The sequence below is a fragment of the Chlamydotis macqueenii genome, chromosome 1 (genome assembly GCF_036417535.1).
Source record: "Chlamydotis macqueenii isolate bChlMac1 chromosome 1, bChlMac1.mat, whole genome shotgun sequence".
Classification (NCBI taxonomy): domain Eukaryota; kingdom Metazoa; phylum Chordata; class Aves; order Otidiformes; family Otididae; genus Chlamydotis; species Chlamydotis macqueenii.
Genome location: NC_141556.1, coordinates 201,074,001 through 201,093,910, shown reverse-complemented (window position 1 = coordinate 201,093,910; position 19,910 = coordinate 201,074,001). Strand labels below are relative to the sequence as shown.

Sequence of the window (19,910 nt, the reverse complement as noted above, 5' to 3'; positions counted from 1 at the left end):
CAAGAAACATTGGCCATTGTTTACTTATAACTGTGAATTTCAACATCTTTTATGTTGATCACTTAAATGTTCAAGGCCAGGTTGGATGAGGCTCTGAGCAATCTGATCTAGTCGAAGATGTCCCTGCTCCTTGCAGGGGGGTTGGACTAGATGACCTTTGAAGGTCCCTTCCAACCCAAACCATTCTATGATTCTAAATTGCAGGACAAACTTGAGTAATTTCCCTACTCATTTTCCTTTTGGCAAGATCGGGGGGGTTCAGTTTTTTTTGGCTTTAAATCAATATTGCAACATACCACTATCTTACATGATATTTCACTAATCCAAAATCCATATTTCCTGTAAAGCAAACTGAAATGTATCTCCAGACTAAATTATTTTGCCCAGATACTCAAACTTGTTTTGATTGTGTATTTCTCAAGAGTAGGCTTTTTTATGTTAAAGAGTGGTTTATGCCAAGCCTGTGCTGTATAAAATGGCATTACATATCTTCATATCTGGTAGTCTGGATGTTCAGTCTCTGAAGAGCATCTTGCTTCATTTGAAAACCCTCCTTGAACAGATGACTGTAAAATTAAAGCTGAAACAGCATTTTCAGTACAAAAGAGTTTGTTTCACAGGTAGATTAATACATTACCACTTTGCTTGTGAATAAGGATTGTTGTACATTACAGCATAGCCCACAAACCACAGAAACAGGGAAACTGAGAACCGTCATCTAATAGGTACCTGCTCCTGCTTTACAAGTATATACTTTCTCAGAAGAATCGCCATGCATATTAACGTGACTCCATTTTTTGTTTTACATTCATATATATATATCCATATATATGTATCTAGGAAATATTTATGTATAGCTATGAACTAAATTATTTCTACCATATTTCATAGCTTTTTAAGTGATTTGTTTTACTGGAGCAGAATAAATTGTTCATAAATGTAGTTAAAGGAGAGGAATAGAGGAAAAAATAGCAGTATCTGATTTTAGTTTACTGCAGATATGGTAATAATAAAATGTTTGCTTGCAGGAAGGCAGTGGAAGATACAAAAATTTGTGCATACTGGTCTGCTAGAATGCTATATTATATTATGACAACTTAGTATTGTCAGAGATAGTAGATACTAATGTCTCAAGGGGATGCTGGGAAATCTATGGCTTTCTGGTCAAGATTAAAGTATCACTGTCCAGAGTAACTCTACCCCTTTGAAGATGGCAGAGCTGTGTTTTGTTTTTTAAAGAGATAAACCTCTTTTTGTGAAATGGAAAGCAAAATAGAATTTAACTCCTTTCTTCTCCCAGTATCCTGCTTCTGTCCTACCAGGCTCATGGTGGCCTGGGTACACAGAAACTTAGTCATGTTTTTCAATTTTATTCTCCGTACAGAAATATGGCTTGCCAACTGGGAAATAAAGCATTAAACCAAACACCCAGAATTAGGAGGACAGGAATAAGCAGAGAATAACTGGGACCCAGGAGACTGAAAAATCTTGTAACAAACAACTTAAAGAATTATGCTGTTTCAGTGGCAAGAAAAAAAAAGTATCGGCCTTTAAATTCAGTAGGCTGTTTAGGGGAAGGTAGATGCTGAAATCTTGTACATATTCTTATAAATCATATCTATAAAGTTCTTAAGAGGAATGTATGTCTTGAAAAATATCTGACTGAAAAAATGGAATTTGTAAAACAGGTAACACGTAACAGTCACTGAATATTTTTTTTAAGATAAGTGATTATATTAATGAAGCATACAGTTAATGTTGGCAATTACGTGAAACTCTGTCATTAGATAAACTTATTTCTAGAGAGGTATAAATATATACCGTTAGAAAACACTCTTAGATATATGGTTAAACTTTTAGGTTGCCCTGTGTGAATCAGGCTTTGGACTCAATGATCCGTGTGAGTCCCTTCCAGCTGAGGATATTCTATGATTCTAAGAGTATTTCTGAATCTGACCTTCAGGATTTCCTAATATAAATCCACCTTCTGCCTTGGGTGCTGCTGCGCAGAGCACAAAGTAGAAAACTGTTAAAAACTGTTCTACCTTTGCAATGTATTTACATTGCTAAAAAAAAAGGTAATGCTTTTTATAAACTGCAAAAATGTATACTAATTTTTAGCAAGTCAGAGAGATCTGGTAGAATAATCCCTCAGCTGAACTAGGGATTATTTTAAAAATTATATTCACACTCTATATGGTTGGGGGCCTTTTAGGAGGTGTGTACTGGTCAAATAGTATTAATTTTTTTCTGATGCTACAGCTCCAGTTCATTCAAATCTGTCAACCCTAATGCTTTCCCTTATTTGTGTATTTGTGAATAAGAATAAAGGATGACAGACAGATTCTGAGTTTTCTGGAAGACAAAGAAATACTTTCCTCCATCAGTTATTCTTCTTTCCCTATAAATCAGACTTTGTTGGAAAGCTGTTCTGAAAAGGATAAATTCGGGGCTTTGAGTCTCATCATTAAGACCTTAACCATTAGTGAGAGAGATGATTATTTCTTTGCTTTAAAATGGAAGAAAAACTCTGAAAATTGTTCCCTTTCATTTCTGTCTCTAAAGTATTGTTTAGAAATAGCTTAATCTATTAAATATTTTCTGAAACATCATTTTTCCTACATCCTGCAAATTCCAAAGAAGTGAAAATTCATAAGTTTTAACTGATCTCCATTCTCTTTTTTGGGGATAACCAAAATGACGTTGAATATAACATAGATTACAAATAGCTATGAATTTGCTCATTAAATTATGTCATCGCATTTTATATATAACATTTAAATGATTATTAGTTAAACAGTTAAGAACTTCTAGAATTAACATTGCGTATGCACACCCATTTTTTCTCCATGCCTGTTTCCCCTATGATGGTTTTCAGTTACGCAGTCACATACTGTTTTTATGTGACCTCATCTCTCCAGTTTGCAGGGTAGATGGTATCTGCTCAAAAATAAATTTACTAAAGGGTTAGAAACAAAAAAGGGACTAATGGATTGTGGTGGTCCGTGCCTCAACATTTAATCATTTACTAATTTTAATACTATTTAAAAACTAGCATTATGAACTCCACTTCTGGAGCTGATGACTAGGTTAGTCTGTTAGTTAGGGACCTGGAACAGGGATCCTGTGAAGCAGCACTCTTGAGCATTGAGATGCTAAATTAATTAACAGAATGCAACAGAGGGAAACATTTAGCTGAAAACCTGTTTCCTACACAGTTATGTACGTTTACCTCAGAACTTCATTAAAACTGGAAGTCAGAACTTGAAACCCTGACATTCAATGTTCAGATCACTTTTCTTTGCAGATCCTTCAGTACCGTATGGCTTACTGAAGTGCCTGACTGCCTACAAAATGGGAAACTTCTTTTTATCCCAAGGAGTTTGAACCTGTATTTCTAGCATCCCGTGATGATTTTCCAAACAGGCACATCAGATCCTTTTAAATACTCAGGTTCATAGATAGCTTGGGGGAAATTAGGCACCTAGGAGTTAGTCCAGGAAAGACAGGGGTGTTGCTTTTCTCTGGTCATCTTGCACCTCCATAGCTTCTTTGGTGGGTTTGGCACAGTATAGTGGATCTCTTGTGTAACATAAGCACCAAAATCCTTTCTCAGTGGCATTGCTTTCTTGAGTCTTCCCAAATCTTCTGTGAAATTAGTATTGTGTAGTGCCATGTACATTATGTTTTCCAAGTTGCATAGAAAAGAGATCATTAATTTCTTAATGCACTTTCCCATTCCATAGTCAGTAAACTCAAAACCAGTAAGGGTGTTTAGGTACCTCACTGGCTTTGAGGTAGCTTTCTATCTGTATGACCGTTGGTGTCTTTTACTTCACAATGAACGTGAAGTATAACATTATACATACACGCAAGGAACTCCTGTAAATAAACCAGTTGAAATTATCAAAAATAGCAAGTAGTGCGAAAGGTGAGGAGCCTGGGTTTTCAGAGTAGGTAGCATTTTTCCAGCATTCACCTTCAGAAGAATGTTCTCATTCCGCTTTTGGAATTGTGAACAGTCAGCACTTATTTTGCAGAAAATATCAAATATAGCAGCTTTTTAGTGTCATAGCATTCCAATAGACTCCTTTGGCAGAAAATTAACTCGTCAGGTTCTTTTAAAATTTTACCTGTTGCAATGTCATTCTTTCATTGGCCTCATGAAAGATTTCTTAGGCTTATGTTTTCTCTTTGGTTCAGCACCTTACTGAAACAAAGTTGCTTGACACAGCTGTTCTAAGTCTTAAGACATACAAGTGACCTTTTTAACTCCCTGTAAGTGTTCCCTCTCCTAGAATACCAAGTATGTGGACAGGCTGGGTTTAAATTTCATGCATTAGGACATAAGATAATGCAGGCAACAGGCAATACATTAAATTGTACTTATATAACAGAAACTATATGCCAATCCAGAAAATAAAAAGATAGTATGCTCTATGAACATTTTTGTTTCCTTATCATCCTATAATATTCTCACAGATTAAATCAAATTAAATCATTGAGATTTCCAGGTTTATTTTCCCTGTAGCTCTTCAGCACTAAAAAAGAATCATTGTGGAATGCTTTTTGAGGTCTGCAGCAGTAGTTCTAGTTATGCATTTTTACAAGAAAACGTAACATTCTTTTTCCTTACAGATTAGGCTAGAAAGGGAAATAAAATATTTAAATGAGAATGAGAATGTAATGAGAATGATAAGCATCTTTAATGTGTGAAATGATTAAATTGTATGATGCAACAAAATAAATGTAAATGAACTAATTTTGCATGAACACATGTTCAACTATACAGGTGCAGTTTCCAAATTAGACAAGAAGTAAGCCTAACGCCTGCAATTTCTTTTTACTGTTTGTTTTCCCTCTGAAAATTTCAAAATTAGTTCTTAAATTTGGCCTGGCCTATAGAAAACTCTGAGCATATGCCTTTTCCTTGTTTGGTGAAGTTCAAGCAGAGGTTAACAATATAATTTAGCCAAACATAAAGGTTAATAAATACCTAGTAAAGCATTACTTATTGTTTTATATTAGAAAGACACTGGTTTGTATAGCTTTCATTTGAAAATGTTCCCTAAAGGGATATTTCCCTACACTTGATTCTTTGTTCTTCTGCTTAGTTTCTTAATCTCAGATCATAGCTACAATGGAAGAGTGCACCAACCACCGAACATTTAGTGCAAGATTAGATTTAATTCAATCATAAAAAGTCTTTCAGAACTCACTAAGCTTTTTATTCTGTAATTTAAAATATTTGTAGTATTACAACTAAAATATTGTAGTATAACAATTTTATTAGAATTTTTAAAAGTTTTGCTACAAAAATATGTTATTCACTAATTAATTTTATGTAATTTTTGGTAAGTTTTCTAAATGTTAATCACCTCGGTTAACAGATTTTGCTACTTGAAGCATCTTCCATTTAAAGTTACTAATGAAAAAAAAATTCTTCATTGCATATCTAATATAGCTTCTCTTAGTTTTTCACCCCAATTTTTTCCAGCATATGGTTTAAAATCACTTAGCTGCTCAGTTGTGTGGAAGTGAACTTAACAGCAGAGAGAGAGAGTGTACAAGATTGTGAAAATAGTTGATATGCTTGTTTTCCTTTATGTTTATCTGTATTTTGAAATCTTGAACTTAAAAAAGTATGTATTTTCAACCATGTTAGGCATCTCAGTGTTTGCATGGAGAAGTAGTAGAAGATGCCTGTGAAGGACATACATAAAATTGTCCTAATGGTGATTTGGATGGCACCAGTCACCCTTATTCATCACTGCATTAAAGTTTGACGAAGAAGTTGGGGGAGTGGATGAGTGGATCGTTCCTTAAACCGATCTGTCCTTGGACATGAGATGGTATTTTCTTCTTTCTGAAAGATGAGAAGAGGGGATTTCACTGCAGGGGAGGTGTTAATCGCTGTGATTATGTTTTCTGTGTTTGCCATGACAAGGTTAAAATCCTCATTACTTGTGACACTTTGTATGAAAATAAACATATTCAGTCTAGTATTATGAAAAAATTCCAGTTCGGGGCAGAACCACTATCAAATCTCCACTTTTATGGATTCTCTTTCATTTTGTAAACTCCCTCACATGTTAGACTACAAAAACCATCCTGTGCCACAGGGCAATCCGGCAACAGTAGTGTTGTTTGGATAAATCTTGTTCCTTTTTTGATATTGTAGAATTGTTATAGAACTTAGATTACATTTGTTGCAGCTCTTTCCTCTGAATTTCATGCCCAAACCACATTATTTTCTTTTGCAATTAAACACAGGTAAATTCTGACTTGATGGAAACACTCATGGTGCTATGACCCCAAGTTGTGGAAAAAAACCAGGCTCAATATTGATTGCATTTTAGCTTAAGCTCTCATTAATGAAAAGTTAATATCAGCAAAAAAAAAACCAAAACATTTCTGATCAATGTAACAGTCTGGGTTTATGCCTGTATTTCAGAACTTTGATCAAGAAGTAAAGAAAGCAGATGATTCAGAAAGCTTGTCAAGCCTTGATAGTCTTGAGGCTGGAGAACAAAATGGAAATTACACAAGTCCGAGTGAATCATCTTTGACTACACAGTGTGACTGTGTCCTGTATGATCCAGAAGAATCACAGACTAGGAATAATGGTTTGCTTTATACAGCTCAAAGTACTTCGTCTAAAAATATGCATCTAAATAATTGCCTGAGAAATGCAGATTCACAAAACAACCACAACTTACCTATTCATGATCTTTTAGCTAAACACAATGTCCTAACTCCTGCTCAACATGTAAACAATTCAGAAGAGGAATCATCTGCTTCTCACAGATCTGGAAAAAAACCTGCAGAGTTCTCTACCTCTGGTAAGCAAGAAAGCTCTGTAAATAATGCGTTTAGTTTTCTGCGAAATATAAACGAAGAAAGAAGCAAGCCATCTGCTGGAACCGCTAGCACATTAGCCACTGGTCATCCTGATTTGAATCTTAGCAAAGCCTGGGACAGCCCTGACTCTGTTCGAGGAGAAAGAGTTCGGGATCTGATGCAAGATCAGAGTTTTAAAATGACCCCACAAAAAAGAGCCATATCTGTGCAAAGCTCCAGTCAACCTATTGCAACATCTATAATCTTATTTCCTAATCAGGGATGTTCCCCTGGCATTCCCAGCACAGCTGATACACTGCCAAAGGACAAAAACACCAGTACGGAGTTTTTAAAAAATAGCTCAGGAAAAATGACTGAAGTAAAAGAAGAAAAATTTAAATGTATCGATGACATTAATCCAGATTCGTCTTTATTTCAGGACATACCAAATGCCTCAGTTCTGTGCAATGTTATTAAGCAACAGCATAACAGAGAGGAAGAACAGGGAAATATGGTAGAAACTAAGTCACTGGTGTCTGATACGGAGTTAAATTCTGGCAGTCCTGCGCAGCACAAAACCCTGAAAAACAATATTCTTGAAAGAAAAAGAGCAAGATTATTCACAACTATCTTGAAGAAGGAATCTGAATATGAACCCAGTCATTTCAAAGCTATGGTTATGAACCATGGGATCAGCTTTGGAACTCGACCTGTGTCTTCTATCAGAGACAGTTTAGAACTGGCAAAAATAAAAAAGAAAACTGCAGAAAATGAAAAAAACAATAGAAAGCTAAGATGGTGTGATCAAATTAACCAGATAATAATAGAAAATAATGAAAAATGCTATGAAAAAAACACCAGTGAAATATCTTCTGCACAGCTGCAATGTGTTCAAACTACAAATAATGCTCCTAAGTCAAATTTAAGTTTTGTTGCTCAATCTTCAAATCCCATGTTCATAAAAAATCATCAGGAAAACTCTCATCTATCAAAACCAAATGTTAATACTGAAGAATCAAATAAAGAATGCACATCTCTGAATATATTTATGTCTACTGGATCCTTTTCTACTAAAAAAGCTTGGATGGTATCACAAGATGAAGAAAGTGAATTCCCAGTATATAGTAATAATTCTAAAATTAATGACGTTAATCAGCTCAAAAATAAGGCAAAAATAACTAAAAGACTAAGATCTGTAAGAACCCAGCCAAGTTTTATGCCCAACAAGAGCACAGGCACTATAATCCAGCCGCAGTCAGCCGCTGAAGCCAACAAAACTCCTAAAGCTCCGGGGAAATTGCTAGCACCTCACCCACCATCCGCGCCTCTGCCCGGAACCAGAAGTGGCAAAAACACAGCCAGCCCTGGGTGTCGGCCACTGCTGCCTTCAAGTCTTCCGGCTACCACTACAAGGAGGAATGATTTCAATGAAAGGCATGTTTTGTTAGCAGATCAGGTTTTAAATAGAAATGGTACAAAAAACAGCGACAGCATTACTTGTAGTTGGGACTTGGCCACTGCCATATCTACACCTGGCTGCAGCACGGCCAAACACAAACCCTGGGCAAAAAATACTTGTTCTGTAAATAGTGTTCAGACAAGCGCCTGTCAAGATCGTTCAGTAACCTGCACTGAAAGAAGACCTGCTGAGGCAGAAAATGGATTACGTCTCCATCGTAGCCAAGCAGCTGGGAAAACAAGCACCTCCTGGCAAGGAGCTCATACTGCCCAGGCTCCAAAAGGCTCTGCTACTGGTAAGAGTCATGTTTCTGGGTTTGGGGTGGGGGGATGTTCAGACGAAAGTCTTTTTCAATTACATCACAAATTTGTTTTCAGTTAAAACATCCAGCCTTTCATCCATTCACACAATACAGCCAGTTTTAACAAGTTTTCACCATTTGTCATTGTCATTTCTATTCTAGTGGTGCCCAGAAGCCTCTCAAACATCGATCCTCATTTTTAATACCTCTCCACAATATTAAATGAAAAGGAAGTGTTTTCCCTGAGATTATATTCCTGACTAATGAGCAGATGTGACAGGTGGTTTAAATAATGATGTGGGAGGAAGTGACTAAGTTTATATGAGCAAGTTTTACAAGGTAATTGGGAGTCATAGCTTGTTGTCCAACAGTCACTGCCACCTGCAAGTGAAAGAAATGTAGATCTACCGTGTTTTTAAAATGCTGACACTGTAAATGCCTAAAATTATTACTTTTTAGTCCAACTAATACATTTAGTGCTCAAAAATATTAAATGTAAGTTAAAAATAAAGAGCTTCTACCGGACAAATTTTGCTGTGCTGCAAAGTATGTGTGATTTACAAAGAATTTTAAGAAATTTTAGGACAAATCCTGCATTTTATTAAAATTTAACCTTGGGAACAATATGATGCAGAGATTGATTGGTAAGACAGAGGAAAGACGCGTAAGAAACTTTGGGAGAATAAACTTTAATCTGTTTTTTACATTTCAAAATGCGTTTTGTGCTTTTTGATTTGCCTTGTTTCTCTTCTGCAGCTCAGCTATATTCTGTGCCTTGGGCGCTGGTGGCATCCTTGTGCTGGTAATTTGTATTTTGTATGCTGGTTTGCTTCCTACTGAGGGGTGCAGCTGGAGGCAGAGCTCCTGAAGCTTTAGACCCTGCTTCAGTATCCAAACCTCTTCATGTACTGGGATCACCCAGGGGATCGGGTGTGCAGCTAAAGACACTTTCTAGCAAAACAACTAATTCCCATAACGCAGAAAACTAAATTTATAATTACTATATACATAGTTTTAGCTATGGAGTGATCCAGAACAATTCTGTTGTGTAAGAGCAGAGGTAGGTGAATATTCTTGTCCTAAAGCGGGGGTGGGAAATGAGAAATGTTATCTGCTTGTCCATTCCAGTTCAAAGTCAAACAGATGAGCTTGAGATATGTGTGCCTTAAGTTAACCTCTTTGATTTTACATTGGAAATGAATGAAGTCTTGCATTACCACACCTCGCCTCCAGCAGAGATACTTGCCTCTTAATGTCCTTATTTGCACATCAGATCAACGAATCAGGAAATTTACTGCTCGAAAGTTGCATGCACTGCTAATATTATCTTCACTGCAACTTTAAGTGCTACATCCCTAGTGCCACATAACTCCAGCTGTTTTAGAGGGAGAGCTGAGTAACATCTTTTAAAATTTGGATGGGTGGCCCTCTTTCCATATCTGCTTAGATTTTTTATTTTGAAAGTCTTCTTTATTTTAAATACTCTAGATAACTCTTAATGACTCGCTATTATTTGTCCTATTGCCTTTCAAATGCACATAGATCACCACAGTCTTTGTCCTGAAGTGCTTGCTGTGAGAGACTGAACACTGCATTGTTCTTAAGGAAAGTATCTGCTGTGGCCCTGTTACAGAGCTCAGTAAGGTCTGTGAGGACACTGCAGAAAACGTGATCTGTTGCAATGCTTGGTCAAATGTATGCTACAGAAAGAATAAGTGAGAAAAAGATGAATAAATAAAATTGTTGCGCATGAAGATCTTCCTTTAACTGGGCTTCCAGGATTGAAGTGGTGTATCTTCTGGCTGACACATACTATTCTCTGTAGCTGGATATTGGAATTATTTTAAGTCCTTTGGTGTTCAGTCAGTAAAATGCTTTAACAACATGTTTAATGTTGTTCAGCCTGTGACAAATACAGGGCTCATTCACAGGCTTACAGTTAAACAGGTGTAGACTGCTCAGTATCTCATGCCTTTAAAGAGACTATTGCTATTACATTTTTGTCTTAAATTTCCCAAATGGCCTTTTCCTTGGCATAGATCTAGCATGTCTTGCAAACTAATTAAATTAAATGTTGATGCATATCAATAGAGCAACTTTGGATGTTATTTTTCAGAAAAACATTATGTGATTACTAATACAACAGGGGGTTTCTTTGCTTCTTTTTAGATTTCCCCCCATATTAAATATAACATGATCACATTTCCTTTTCTTTTAAAGTGCTATCCAGCACCACGTGTCACACTACAATAATTCACATATAACTAAATGGCAATGTTTTAAAGCTAATGTGTCCCTTGTTACTATTGATGGCAGCAGCCAGATGAGTAGTTTCAAATCTGCTTTCTAGGATCAATGAATTGTTTTATTTTTCTGCAAATGGTAAGAATTCTGCTTTCCTAAATAAAAAAAAAAAAAACTAAAGAAATAAAATTCTGTTAAAATGGTCTAATAATGAACTGTACATTAAAGTGCACATGTAAGTATTTGTTATGTAAATAAATAATTTATCTTCCCATCCCAAGCATAAATCAAGTAACTGCATTTACAGTTCCAGTAACTGTGTTTACAAATGAGAATGTAATATCTCCTTGGATATGTAGATTCCTGACTTGCATATGAAAAAGCTGATTTGCATCTCCATTTTGTATGCTTGAAAGTTTAATTAAGAATTTGATTTAAATTTTGAAACTTGATGCTTTAATTCTGAAAATATGTTATTACACCAGACAAAATGGAGATAAATTTAAGGTACAGTGTCTAGATTAGTCCTCTCTAGCCAAGGGAAAATACTAGTATTGTCTTCACTAAAAGTGAAGTATTGTCTTGTGAAAGAAAAGTGAAGTATTGTGAAAGAAAAGTGAAGTACATAGTTTTCTTGTGAAAGAAAAGTGAAGTATTGTCTTCACTAAAGTGAAGTATTGTGTTCACTAAAATTAGTACACAGTTGTATAAATTAGTGAGATTAACTACAAAAGCCCAAGCTGTAGAAGCAAGGTTTTAACCCATGACTTTACATTCAAATCACGCCTGTGAGGCCACACCTGGAGTGCTGTGTCGAGTTCTGGGCTCCTCAGTACAAGGGGGACATGGACATACTGAAGAGAGTCCAGCAAATTGCCACAAAGATGATGAAGGGACTGGAGCATCTCTCCTGTGAGGAAAGGCTGAGAGAGCTGGGACAGTTCAGCCTGGAGAAGAGAAGGCTCAGGGGGATCTCGTCAATGTCTATAAATAACCTGAAGGAAGGGTGCAAAGAGGAAGGAGCCAGGCTCTTCTCACCAGTGCCCAGTGACAGTAGCAGAGGCAATGGGCACAAACTGAAACACAGGATGTTCCTTCTGAACATTCTCCCTCTTACTTTGTGAGACCACCTTGTATCTTTGTACAGACCACCTTTATTAACTGGGATTCAAAACAGGGCTTCACTTAACCTGCTTATAAATGTTTACATACAATCCACATCTGGATTTTATAGTCCTATCCTAACATGAAATTAAATATGCCTTAGAAGTGCCTGTTTCTGTCTTTTCACTATAAGGAAATATTTTCACTATAGGAAAATATAATAAAATCTCACATTTAGTGAGATTAGATTTAAACATACACAAGATAAACATTTAAATGTGGATGGAGACATTTTCTCACTGTTATAGTTTTGCTACTCGTAGCTTTATCATGTTGTCGCACATTCTCAGTTTATTTTTGGATGTGTCTCATTTAAGGTGTTGTTCCTGTTACAAGACAAAAGCAGAGTTTTGCCAACAGTGAAAATGAACACATTTCAGAACACAGAAGGCAAATTGTCACCTCTAAAAGATGGAAGCCTCACCGTGCACAGGTAAATATTAAATACTATTTAAAAAAAAAAAAGAGCTTATTTATCCTTAAAATGGAAAGAGTTTCAAGAATATAAAAAGATTGTTGAGTGTCACCAAATTTTCAATCAATGTGCTTAGTCAGCTTGCTGTCACTGCTAATGAAAATAATAAAACCAACTAGACTACATCTACAGTATTAGTAGACATTAATATTTTTGCACTTGAAAGCATTTAGTAATATGAAATAATAAATAAAGATATTCAGGATATTTCCTTAAATTACACTTAAAATATTCTTATAATGTTTTTGATAGAATTCATTATGTACTGTCCAGCTGTGTCCTGGTCAATCTGCATTTGATCCAGTACAAAATATGAATAACACCTATAAGACTGATGAAGGTACAGTAGCACATCTCATTTAAATCCTTTTTTCTGCATAAAGTACTGACCTAATAAATCTGCTGTGTAACATAACTTGCCTCTTTTGGCATCAGTGATTCTAAGTAAGAGAGGGTAGTTTGTGTGTGGACCTAATTTTTTTTTTCACAAAAATGTAAGATACAGGATCATGTGTCATGATATTGATGGTTTTATAAATGCATTACAACATATAGTCAAGTTTCATTCCATGCCTTTTTGTATTTAACTGCATGATAGCTGTATGTATCATACATAACTGTATGACATACACAGGTATTGCTTGCTATCATTAAGTATTTCCAAAGTCAGTAGAACTTGCTCTGGTGCCAATTGTAAGACTCATTAGTGATCTTAATTATGTCATTTTCTCACATATTATGCTTCTTGACTTTGCCACTTTTTTGATCTTTTAATGTGAATTTTGTGTATTTCACAGACCTATAGTAATGAAAGCGAGCAGCATATTTAAATGTCACGAGCTCTTCTAATTTGAAGTTACACCTGTAATCTCTTCAGTTTCAGAAAGCACTGCTCAGTTTCTTATGGCAGAAAAACTAGCAAGTACCCTACTTGCAGAAGATGAAATCCTGGCAGCTATGGAAAGCGTACAATCGGCCAGAAAGCCCTTGCTGCTTAACAGGGCTGCATGTCCAGGCATGAGTGCACTTTCAATAGAAGAACAGAAAATCTACCAGTCTCTTGATCGTCTCAATCAAAGGCTACAAAGTAAGTTTGATAATAAATAGGAACCTACATCACATGATTAAGTAACTTTGTATTTTGTTACCATGGATTAATTTGGATTAAAAACATTAATGTTGTGATAGGATTTTCTTATTATTGTTTACTAAATGTAGAAAACAGGAGATCAAAATCATGAAACTTTTCTTACATCAATGAAATGGATTTAAAATAATGGTGACTTTTCCTTGGTCAAAAAAATAATTCAAATTATGACTGCAGGACACCTTCAGAAACTATCTCAGCCCATCTAAGAGATGTTTGTCAAAATTGTTCTTTAAAGCGTACGGATACAGATGTATCAGCCTCTCTTAGAAATCTCTTCCAGTGTTTATCCATCTTCATTTTTTGCAATTATTTTTGCAAATAATTACCTTTTATATTATACACCCTGTTTTTTTGCAAATATAACCCTTTATAACAGATGGCTTTTCATTTCCTTTCTTCTAGTCTCTTAGGAGAGAATCTTAGGCTTTTAGTCTCTAGTCTTTTCTCTATGAGTTCTTAAAGATCACAAATATGGTTCTGAGATTGCTGCAACCAGATTTGAATGTTTATGTGAATATCACTTGCACAACTATTTAAAAATACTCAACTTACCGGAGCATTCTCTAACCTATTCTTTCTCTATGCCAGACTGATTTCTTACCTGCTTTATACTGGTGCTTTTTATATGAGCTGTCCCATCACAGTTGATGTTTTACTGAAGAATGTGGGGAAAAAGTCTGTACTCATTCTTGATAATTTTTTTCTCTCCAGTGATTACTTATCCAACACTTGCATTCTTCATTCTATTCTAACTAACATACTTATAGAACAAACTTACTTTTTTAGTCTCTTGCTACTGTACCTAATGGTTAGTATTTGCTTTGACCTACGTGATCACACAGGTCTTTCATAAAAATTCTCATTAGTTTGACATAGTTTCTGCATTTTGTGTGCTCCATTCTGTATTTGAAATCAACGGGGACCTTCTGCCTTAGTCCACATGGTCTCTGCACCGGACTGCTTGGCTTTCCGTATCACTGGAATAACTTCTGCTTGCCATCTTTGCTGTTTATGGAACTTCCAGCTCTTCTGAATTTTATGTTTCCTTGGACGTTTTTAATATAAAATTTTACGTGCCAAATTTGAGTTTATAAGAGTCTGCTTTCTTGAAGTCAATTGATTTTATTTTACTATTCTGCTTCTTTTCCTTGTGGAGTGCATCATTTCATGGTCAGGTCACCCATGTTTACCTCCTTATTGACTGGAATCAAACTAAACCAGGACTTATTATGCTCCTGCATACTATCCACACATTTTTACATCAAATGGTGGATCGCTTGACTTTGAGGAAAAGGGCTTCAGTTTTCTGTAAGCTGCAGCAGCAGAATAAAAGATCTTTGCAACTGCTTAGAAACTTTCTGCAGCTGTAGCTTACAATTCCTGCTCCCATCAAACAGTGGTTCAGAATTTCATTATATTGTACCTCAGGGTTATTACTTCCACGCAAACAGATGTGAAGAATTCTGTCTTTTGTCAAAGAGGAGTTAAGATAATGTGCTTAAGAAAGCAGATATGAAAAGAGAAATACAAGAAAATAGAAAATAAATTGCTGTATAAATAACAGAGAAATAATGAAGAAATAGAGGCAAAGTTAAATGCAAGAAAGCTGAAGTTTGTAAAGTGTGAAAAGGAAAACTGTAAGAAAAGTACATAAGGAATGTGATAGAAACAATGAAAGGATCATAGGAGTTAACTGATTGTAAATGAAGTAACTGTGAAAATTAATGTTTTATGTATATATTAGAAATCTGATTAGCTTGCCTAATTATTTGAGGATTAAAATTGCTAATAAGAAGCTGTGAAATTTTATGAATAGACTTATAGGACATGTAAGTTTGTACCTGTAAGTAATAAATAAAGTAAATGAAGTGTTGTAAGTACTTACATGTCATGTAAATACATTTTGTTTTAACTGTGACCTTTTTGAACCCCTTTTTTGGCTTTGTTTTCACATGTTTCCAAATTAAGTTAACTTTACAGCGATGTTTTTAATGAATGAATTGGTCATTAACCAATCTAAGTCTGGAATTTTTGTTGTCAACTTAGAGTAGCTGGCATTCTTTTCTCTAGCTTTAGATTCCTTTATTGACACTAAATTTTTTGTTCAGATAACAGTATCTAGCTGCAAATTTAAAAAACACAGATACAGCATCTACTTCAGCAGCTGTTGTGAGGGGAAAGAAAGAACAGTGCTATTAAACAATATTTCCACAATCTTCAGGAAGTTTTGTGTTGAATATTTTGACCGTGAATCATATTTCTATGGTAGTATACGGTTTACATAATATTTATTATATTATTTGATGCTATTTTTAGATGTTCAAGAAGCCATTACCAGAAACCCATCTGCTTCAAATGTTTTGCAGATAATCACCCCTTTAGTAAGTATTGAATTGAAATATGTTCAGCTTTAATTCCTACAAACTGACCTTATGGCTTGTTTTGTAGTAAAAATATATTTGAAAATGTTGACAGCAATCTGTTCAACTGGCTTGCCAGGTTTTCAGAGTTCTATTTATGTAAAAAAACTCACACATATGAACAGTATAGTTCATATGTGCGAGTTTAACATTTTATACCAGACTGCCTCATCCTCTGGCTTCATTTTTCTTTTGGAATCTGAAGGCATTTACAAAGTCCAGGAAGTTCCAAGAACTTTTAAGGAATAGTAATTTAGCAGGGTCCATTTGCACTATATCTAGCTCATAATTAATTTCTATTTCTTAATAATGCAGAGATGAAAGGGAGAATGGTGCATGGTAGTGTGTAAAATAATTGTAATACAATGAATCCTTACTTTGACCTGCAGATATGCCATGTTCTGTAAGTGACAAGTATTGCCTTTCTTCAATAAGTGTTTGTATTTTGTTTCATATGTTCTAGATCTTGTCAGTTTGGGAAAAAAATATCATGATACTTGGAATATAAAGAACTGAATGAGCAGATGAGTGTCTGAAGTACAAAATTTACATTTCAAATGTTCAGTTTATCATGCAGGAGTCGGTATTTACAATTCTGTGTTATCAGTCTCCTCCTTTACTGTATATTTGTATTGACAAAAAAATACAGACAGATGACTGTATACTTCACATACTTCATATACTTTACTGGATAAACAGTTACTAAAAATGTTAGCGAAAATACTCTTTATTCAGAAGCCTTTTGCCACTTAGTGAGTTTGAGACTGAAAAAGCCCAGAAAGTATCCAGGCTCCTAAATTCAAAATGATTGCCTGGTTTTGAAGTAAGACTGTGAAAAGAACACAGAGCACATCATTACGTCTCCTCCTGTGAATCCTAGTAGCAGGTGTGACTTGGAACCTCAGCTTCCTCTCTTGTGCCTCCTGTCTTACAAATTTAATTCTTTATGGCTAAACAACTTGTAAATTTTGTATTTTTCACTCATTAGTGTAGCATAGCCATCTTTATTGAATCTAACTCTATTTTACTAAAGCATTTTTGAGCTTTTATGTTCTCTGGGGCTTTCTTCATAACCAGTCCTACTGAAAAAAAAAATCTATTCCTCCAACTAATGCATTTGCCTGGCTTTCAGTAGTCAGACTTCTTGACTGTCTGGTCTGTGACAAAGCTTTCTCACATTAATTCTTCATAGAATAGAATAATAGAGTCACAGATTAGTTTAGGCTGGAAGGGACCTTTAAAGGTCATCTAGTCCAACCCCACTGCAAGGACCAGGGATATCTCCAACCAGATCAAGTTGCTCAGAGCCTCATCCAGCCTGGCCTTGAGTGTTTCTAGGGATGGGGCATCCACCACCTCTCTGGGCAACCTGTGTCAGTGTTCCACCACCCTCAGTGTAAAAAATTTCTTCCTTACGTATAGTCTCAATCTACCTTCCTCTATTTTAAAACCATTACTCCTCATCCTACTGCAACAGGCCCTGCTAAAGGGTTTCTCCCCATCTTTCCTGTTGGCCCCCTTGAGGTACTGGAAGACCACTATCAGGTCTCCCCGGAGCCTTCTCTTCTCCAGGTTGAACAGCCCCAACTCTCTCAGCCTGTCCTCATAAGAGAGGTGCTCCAGCCCTTTTATCATCTTCGTGGCCCTCCTCTGGACCTTCTCCAACTGGTCCATGTCCTTCTTGTGTTGGGGGCTCCAGAACTGGACACAGTACTCCAGGTGGGGTCTCACCAGGGCAGAGTAGAGGGGGAGAATCACCTCCCTCGACCTGCTGGCCACACTTCTTTTGGTGCAGCCCAGGATGCGGTTGGCCTTCTGGGCTGCAAGCGTGCATTGTTGGCTCATGTTGAGCTTCTCATCCACCAGTACCCCCAAGTCCTTCTCCTCAGGGCTGCTCTCAATTCATTCTCCACCCAACCTGTATTTGTGCCTTGGATTTGTGCAGGACCTCAGCCCATGTGCAGGACCTAATTCTTCATCTACAAGATTTTTATTTCATTAATAAGATACAAACAGTAGACATTACTGAGGCTGTCCAGTCTCTGGGCCTTTTAGGATGGACATTTAAGACCCTTCTTTCCCTACAAGTCTATACTTAAGCATTTAAACAGGTGTCCAGCTGTACAAATACATTCAGATCTCAGGCACTGGATTGGAATTCTTCTTGATAAGAGTGAACAACTGTCTTACAAGTTCCCAGCTGCAGAAAAAGTATAGATGACTTAGATGTCATCAAATCTTGTGCTGTGAGAAGCAATGGGATTTTAAGTTTTTACATCACCAAGAGAACAACCTGCTTCAGCTCTCTTGGTTTCAGAGCATCCAAATAAAGTGTGGATATTCACTCAGTAGTTCACGTGGATGACGTGTGCCCTGCAATACCAACTCCTAAATCCAGAGGAAGGTGCACAGTTGTTTATAGAACGGAAAACAGATCACATGATATCATCAAATGTTATATTATACATAATCTTCTGTTTATATACATGTATATCTCATTATTCTCCATTTTATTACAGAGTATTCAGCACTGTATATCCTCCCCTTCGGTGAACACTACCATAGCCTCACAGCAGCACCAGAATGCCTCAGCTAGCAATCGATGGCAATTGTACAGGAGAGCCTGACATGATCTGCTCCAGGATATTGCAGCTTTATGTATTTTTTGTGTAATGTGTATACTATTTGACAGTATAAAATTAGCAAAAAAATAAAGAAGAAAGCAGTAGCTCAAATAATGAATGTCAATTTACTGGTAAGCATTTTTAGGATAATTAAGTCTATTTTATTATGCACTGTATTTTAAAATTAAAAGAATGAAGATACTTCACATTTTTAGTGTTTGTATTTGTCGTGTAAATTTCCTGTACCCGTAATTAAAGTGAAAGGAAAACAAATATTTTGCTATGTAGATTATGTGTAAACTACTTTCCTAACTACTTGAGTTTTTAAGATTTGCTAATAGATTCTATTACAATTGCAAAATATTTTTAAAGGGATTTGATTATCAGTAAATAATACATGGAGTTTCACCTTTTATCTTTATATTGATGGCTGTATTACAAATTACTGCAGACTATGTGTTGCCCTTATTCAAGCAGCTACATCTAATGGCTCTAAAACTTACTGTGCTCCCACATCATACTTCTCCTAGCCTATGCTCCTACAGGTCTTGTTCAATTTGTTGGAGCCTCCTGTTCTCCACATTTTCCTAACAATGTTTATCAACACTTGCACTTAAAGAGCAATTCTTCCTCAGCTCCTCATGTAAAGAACCCCAGGCTGAAACTGTCAGGAAATCAGAAAGAAAGATGCTTCAAAAGGAAACATACAACTAACGGTATGTAGATGCACTTTCACTGAAGCACACAGAAACCTCTCTACATGGATGCCAGCTTTAGGTTAAAACAATTATTCTAGAAACATAAAACCATAAGTACCCAGTAGCTCATCAGCAAAAGCTGTGGTTTCGTTTTTCTGGTTTGCTTTACCTTTGGAATCCATATTATACACTCTCTACAAGGAAGCAAAGTGGGGACAACAGGCCAGGAGATGAGGACTCCACTTCTGTGTTTAAGATACACAGATGGAGCCAAATATGAATATATTCTGCATAAGGGCATATATTTTCTAAGAACACGTCTGAGTGTCTTTCTGCAGAGCTAGATGCACTTGCAGTTTTCTTTGCAAGTGTTTATTTTGGAAAGACAGATTGGCTTTGGCAGGCCTGGAGTGGCAGATAATCATTGGTCCCTCAACTTTAAATTCATCTGTAGCATGACAATTAACATGTCAACAGATTTGACATCTTTGGTGATAAACCTGTCTGCATTGTTATGTCAGTTCTAGATTAAAGG

General features: G+C 36.1%; 1 protein-coding gene across 1 annotated transcript in view; it reads left to right on the top strand.

Annotated features, from left to right (window-relative positions):
• CEP126 (centrosomal protein 126) overlaps nucleotides 1–18,950 on the top strand; it is a 35,181-nt gene extending 16,231 nt beyond the window's left edge. The window contains exons 6-11 of the mRNA XM_086760364.1: nucleotides 6,455–8,594; nucleotides 12,326–12,441; nucleotides 12,736–12,823; nucleotides 13,361–13,570; nucleotides 15,950–16,014; nucleotides 18,573–18,950. Of these exons, the coding sequence (XP_086616490.1) occupies nucleotides 6,455–8,594; nucleotides 12,326–12,441; nucleotides 12,736–12,823; nucleotides 13,361–13,570; nucleotides 15,950–16,014; nucleotides 18,573–18,680 (2,727 nt within the window). The 3' untranslated portion in view covers nucleotides 18,681–18,950. The remainder of the gene's footprint in view (nucleotides 1–6,454; nucleotides 8,595–12,325; nucleotides 12,442–12,735; nucleotides 12,824–13,360; nucleotides 13,571–15,949; nucleotides 16,015–18,572) is intronic.
• Nucleotides 18,951–19,910: the final 960 nt, after the last annotated feature.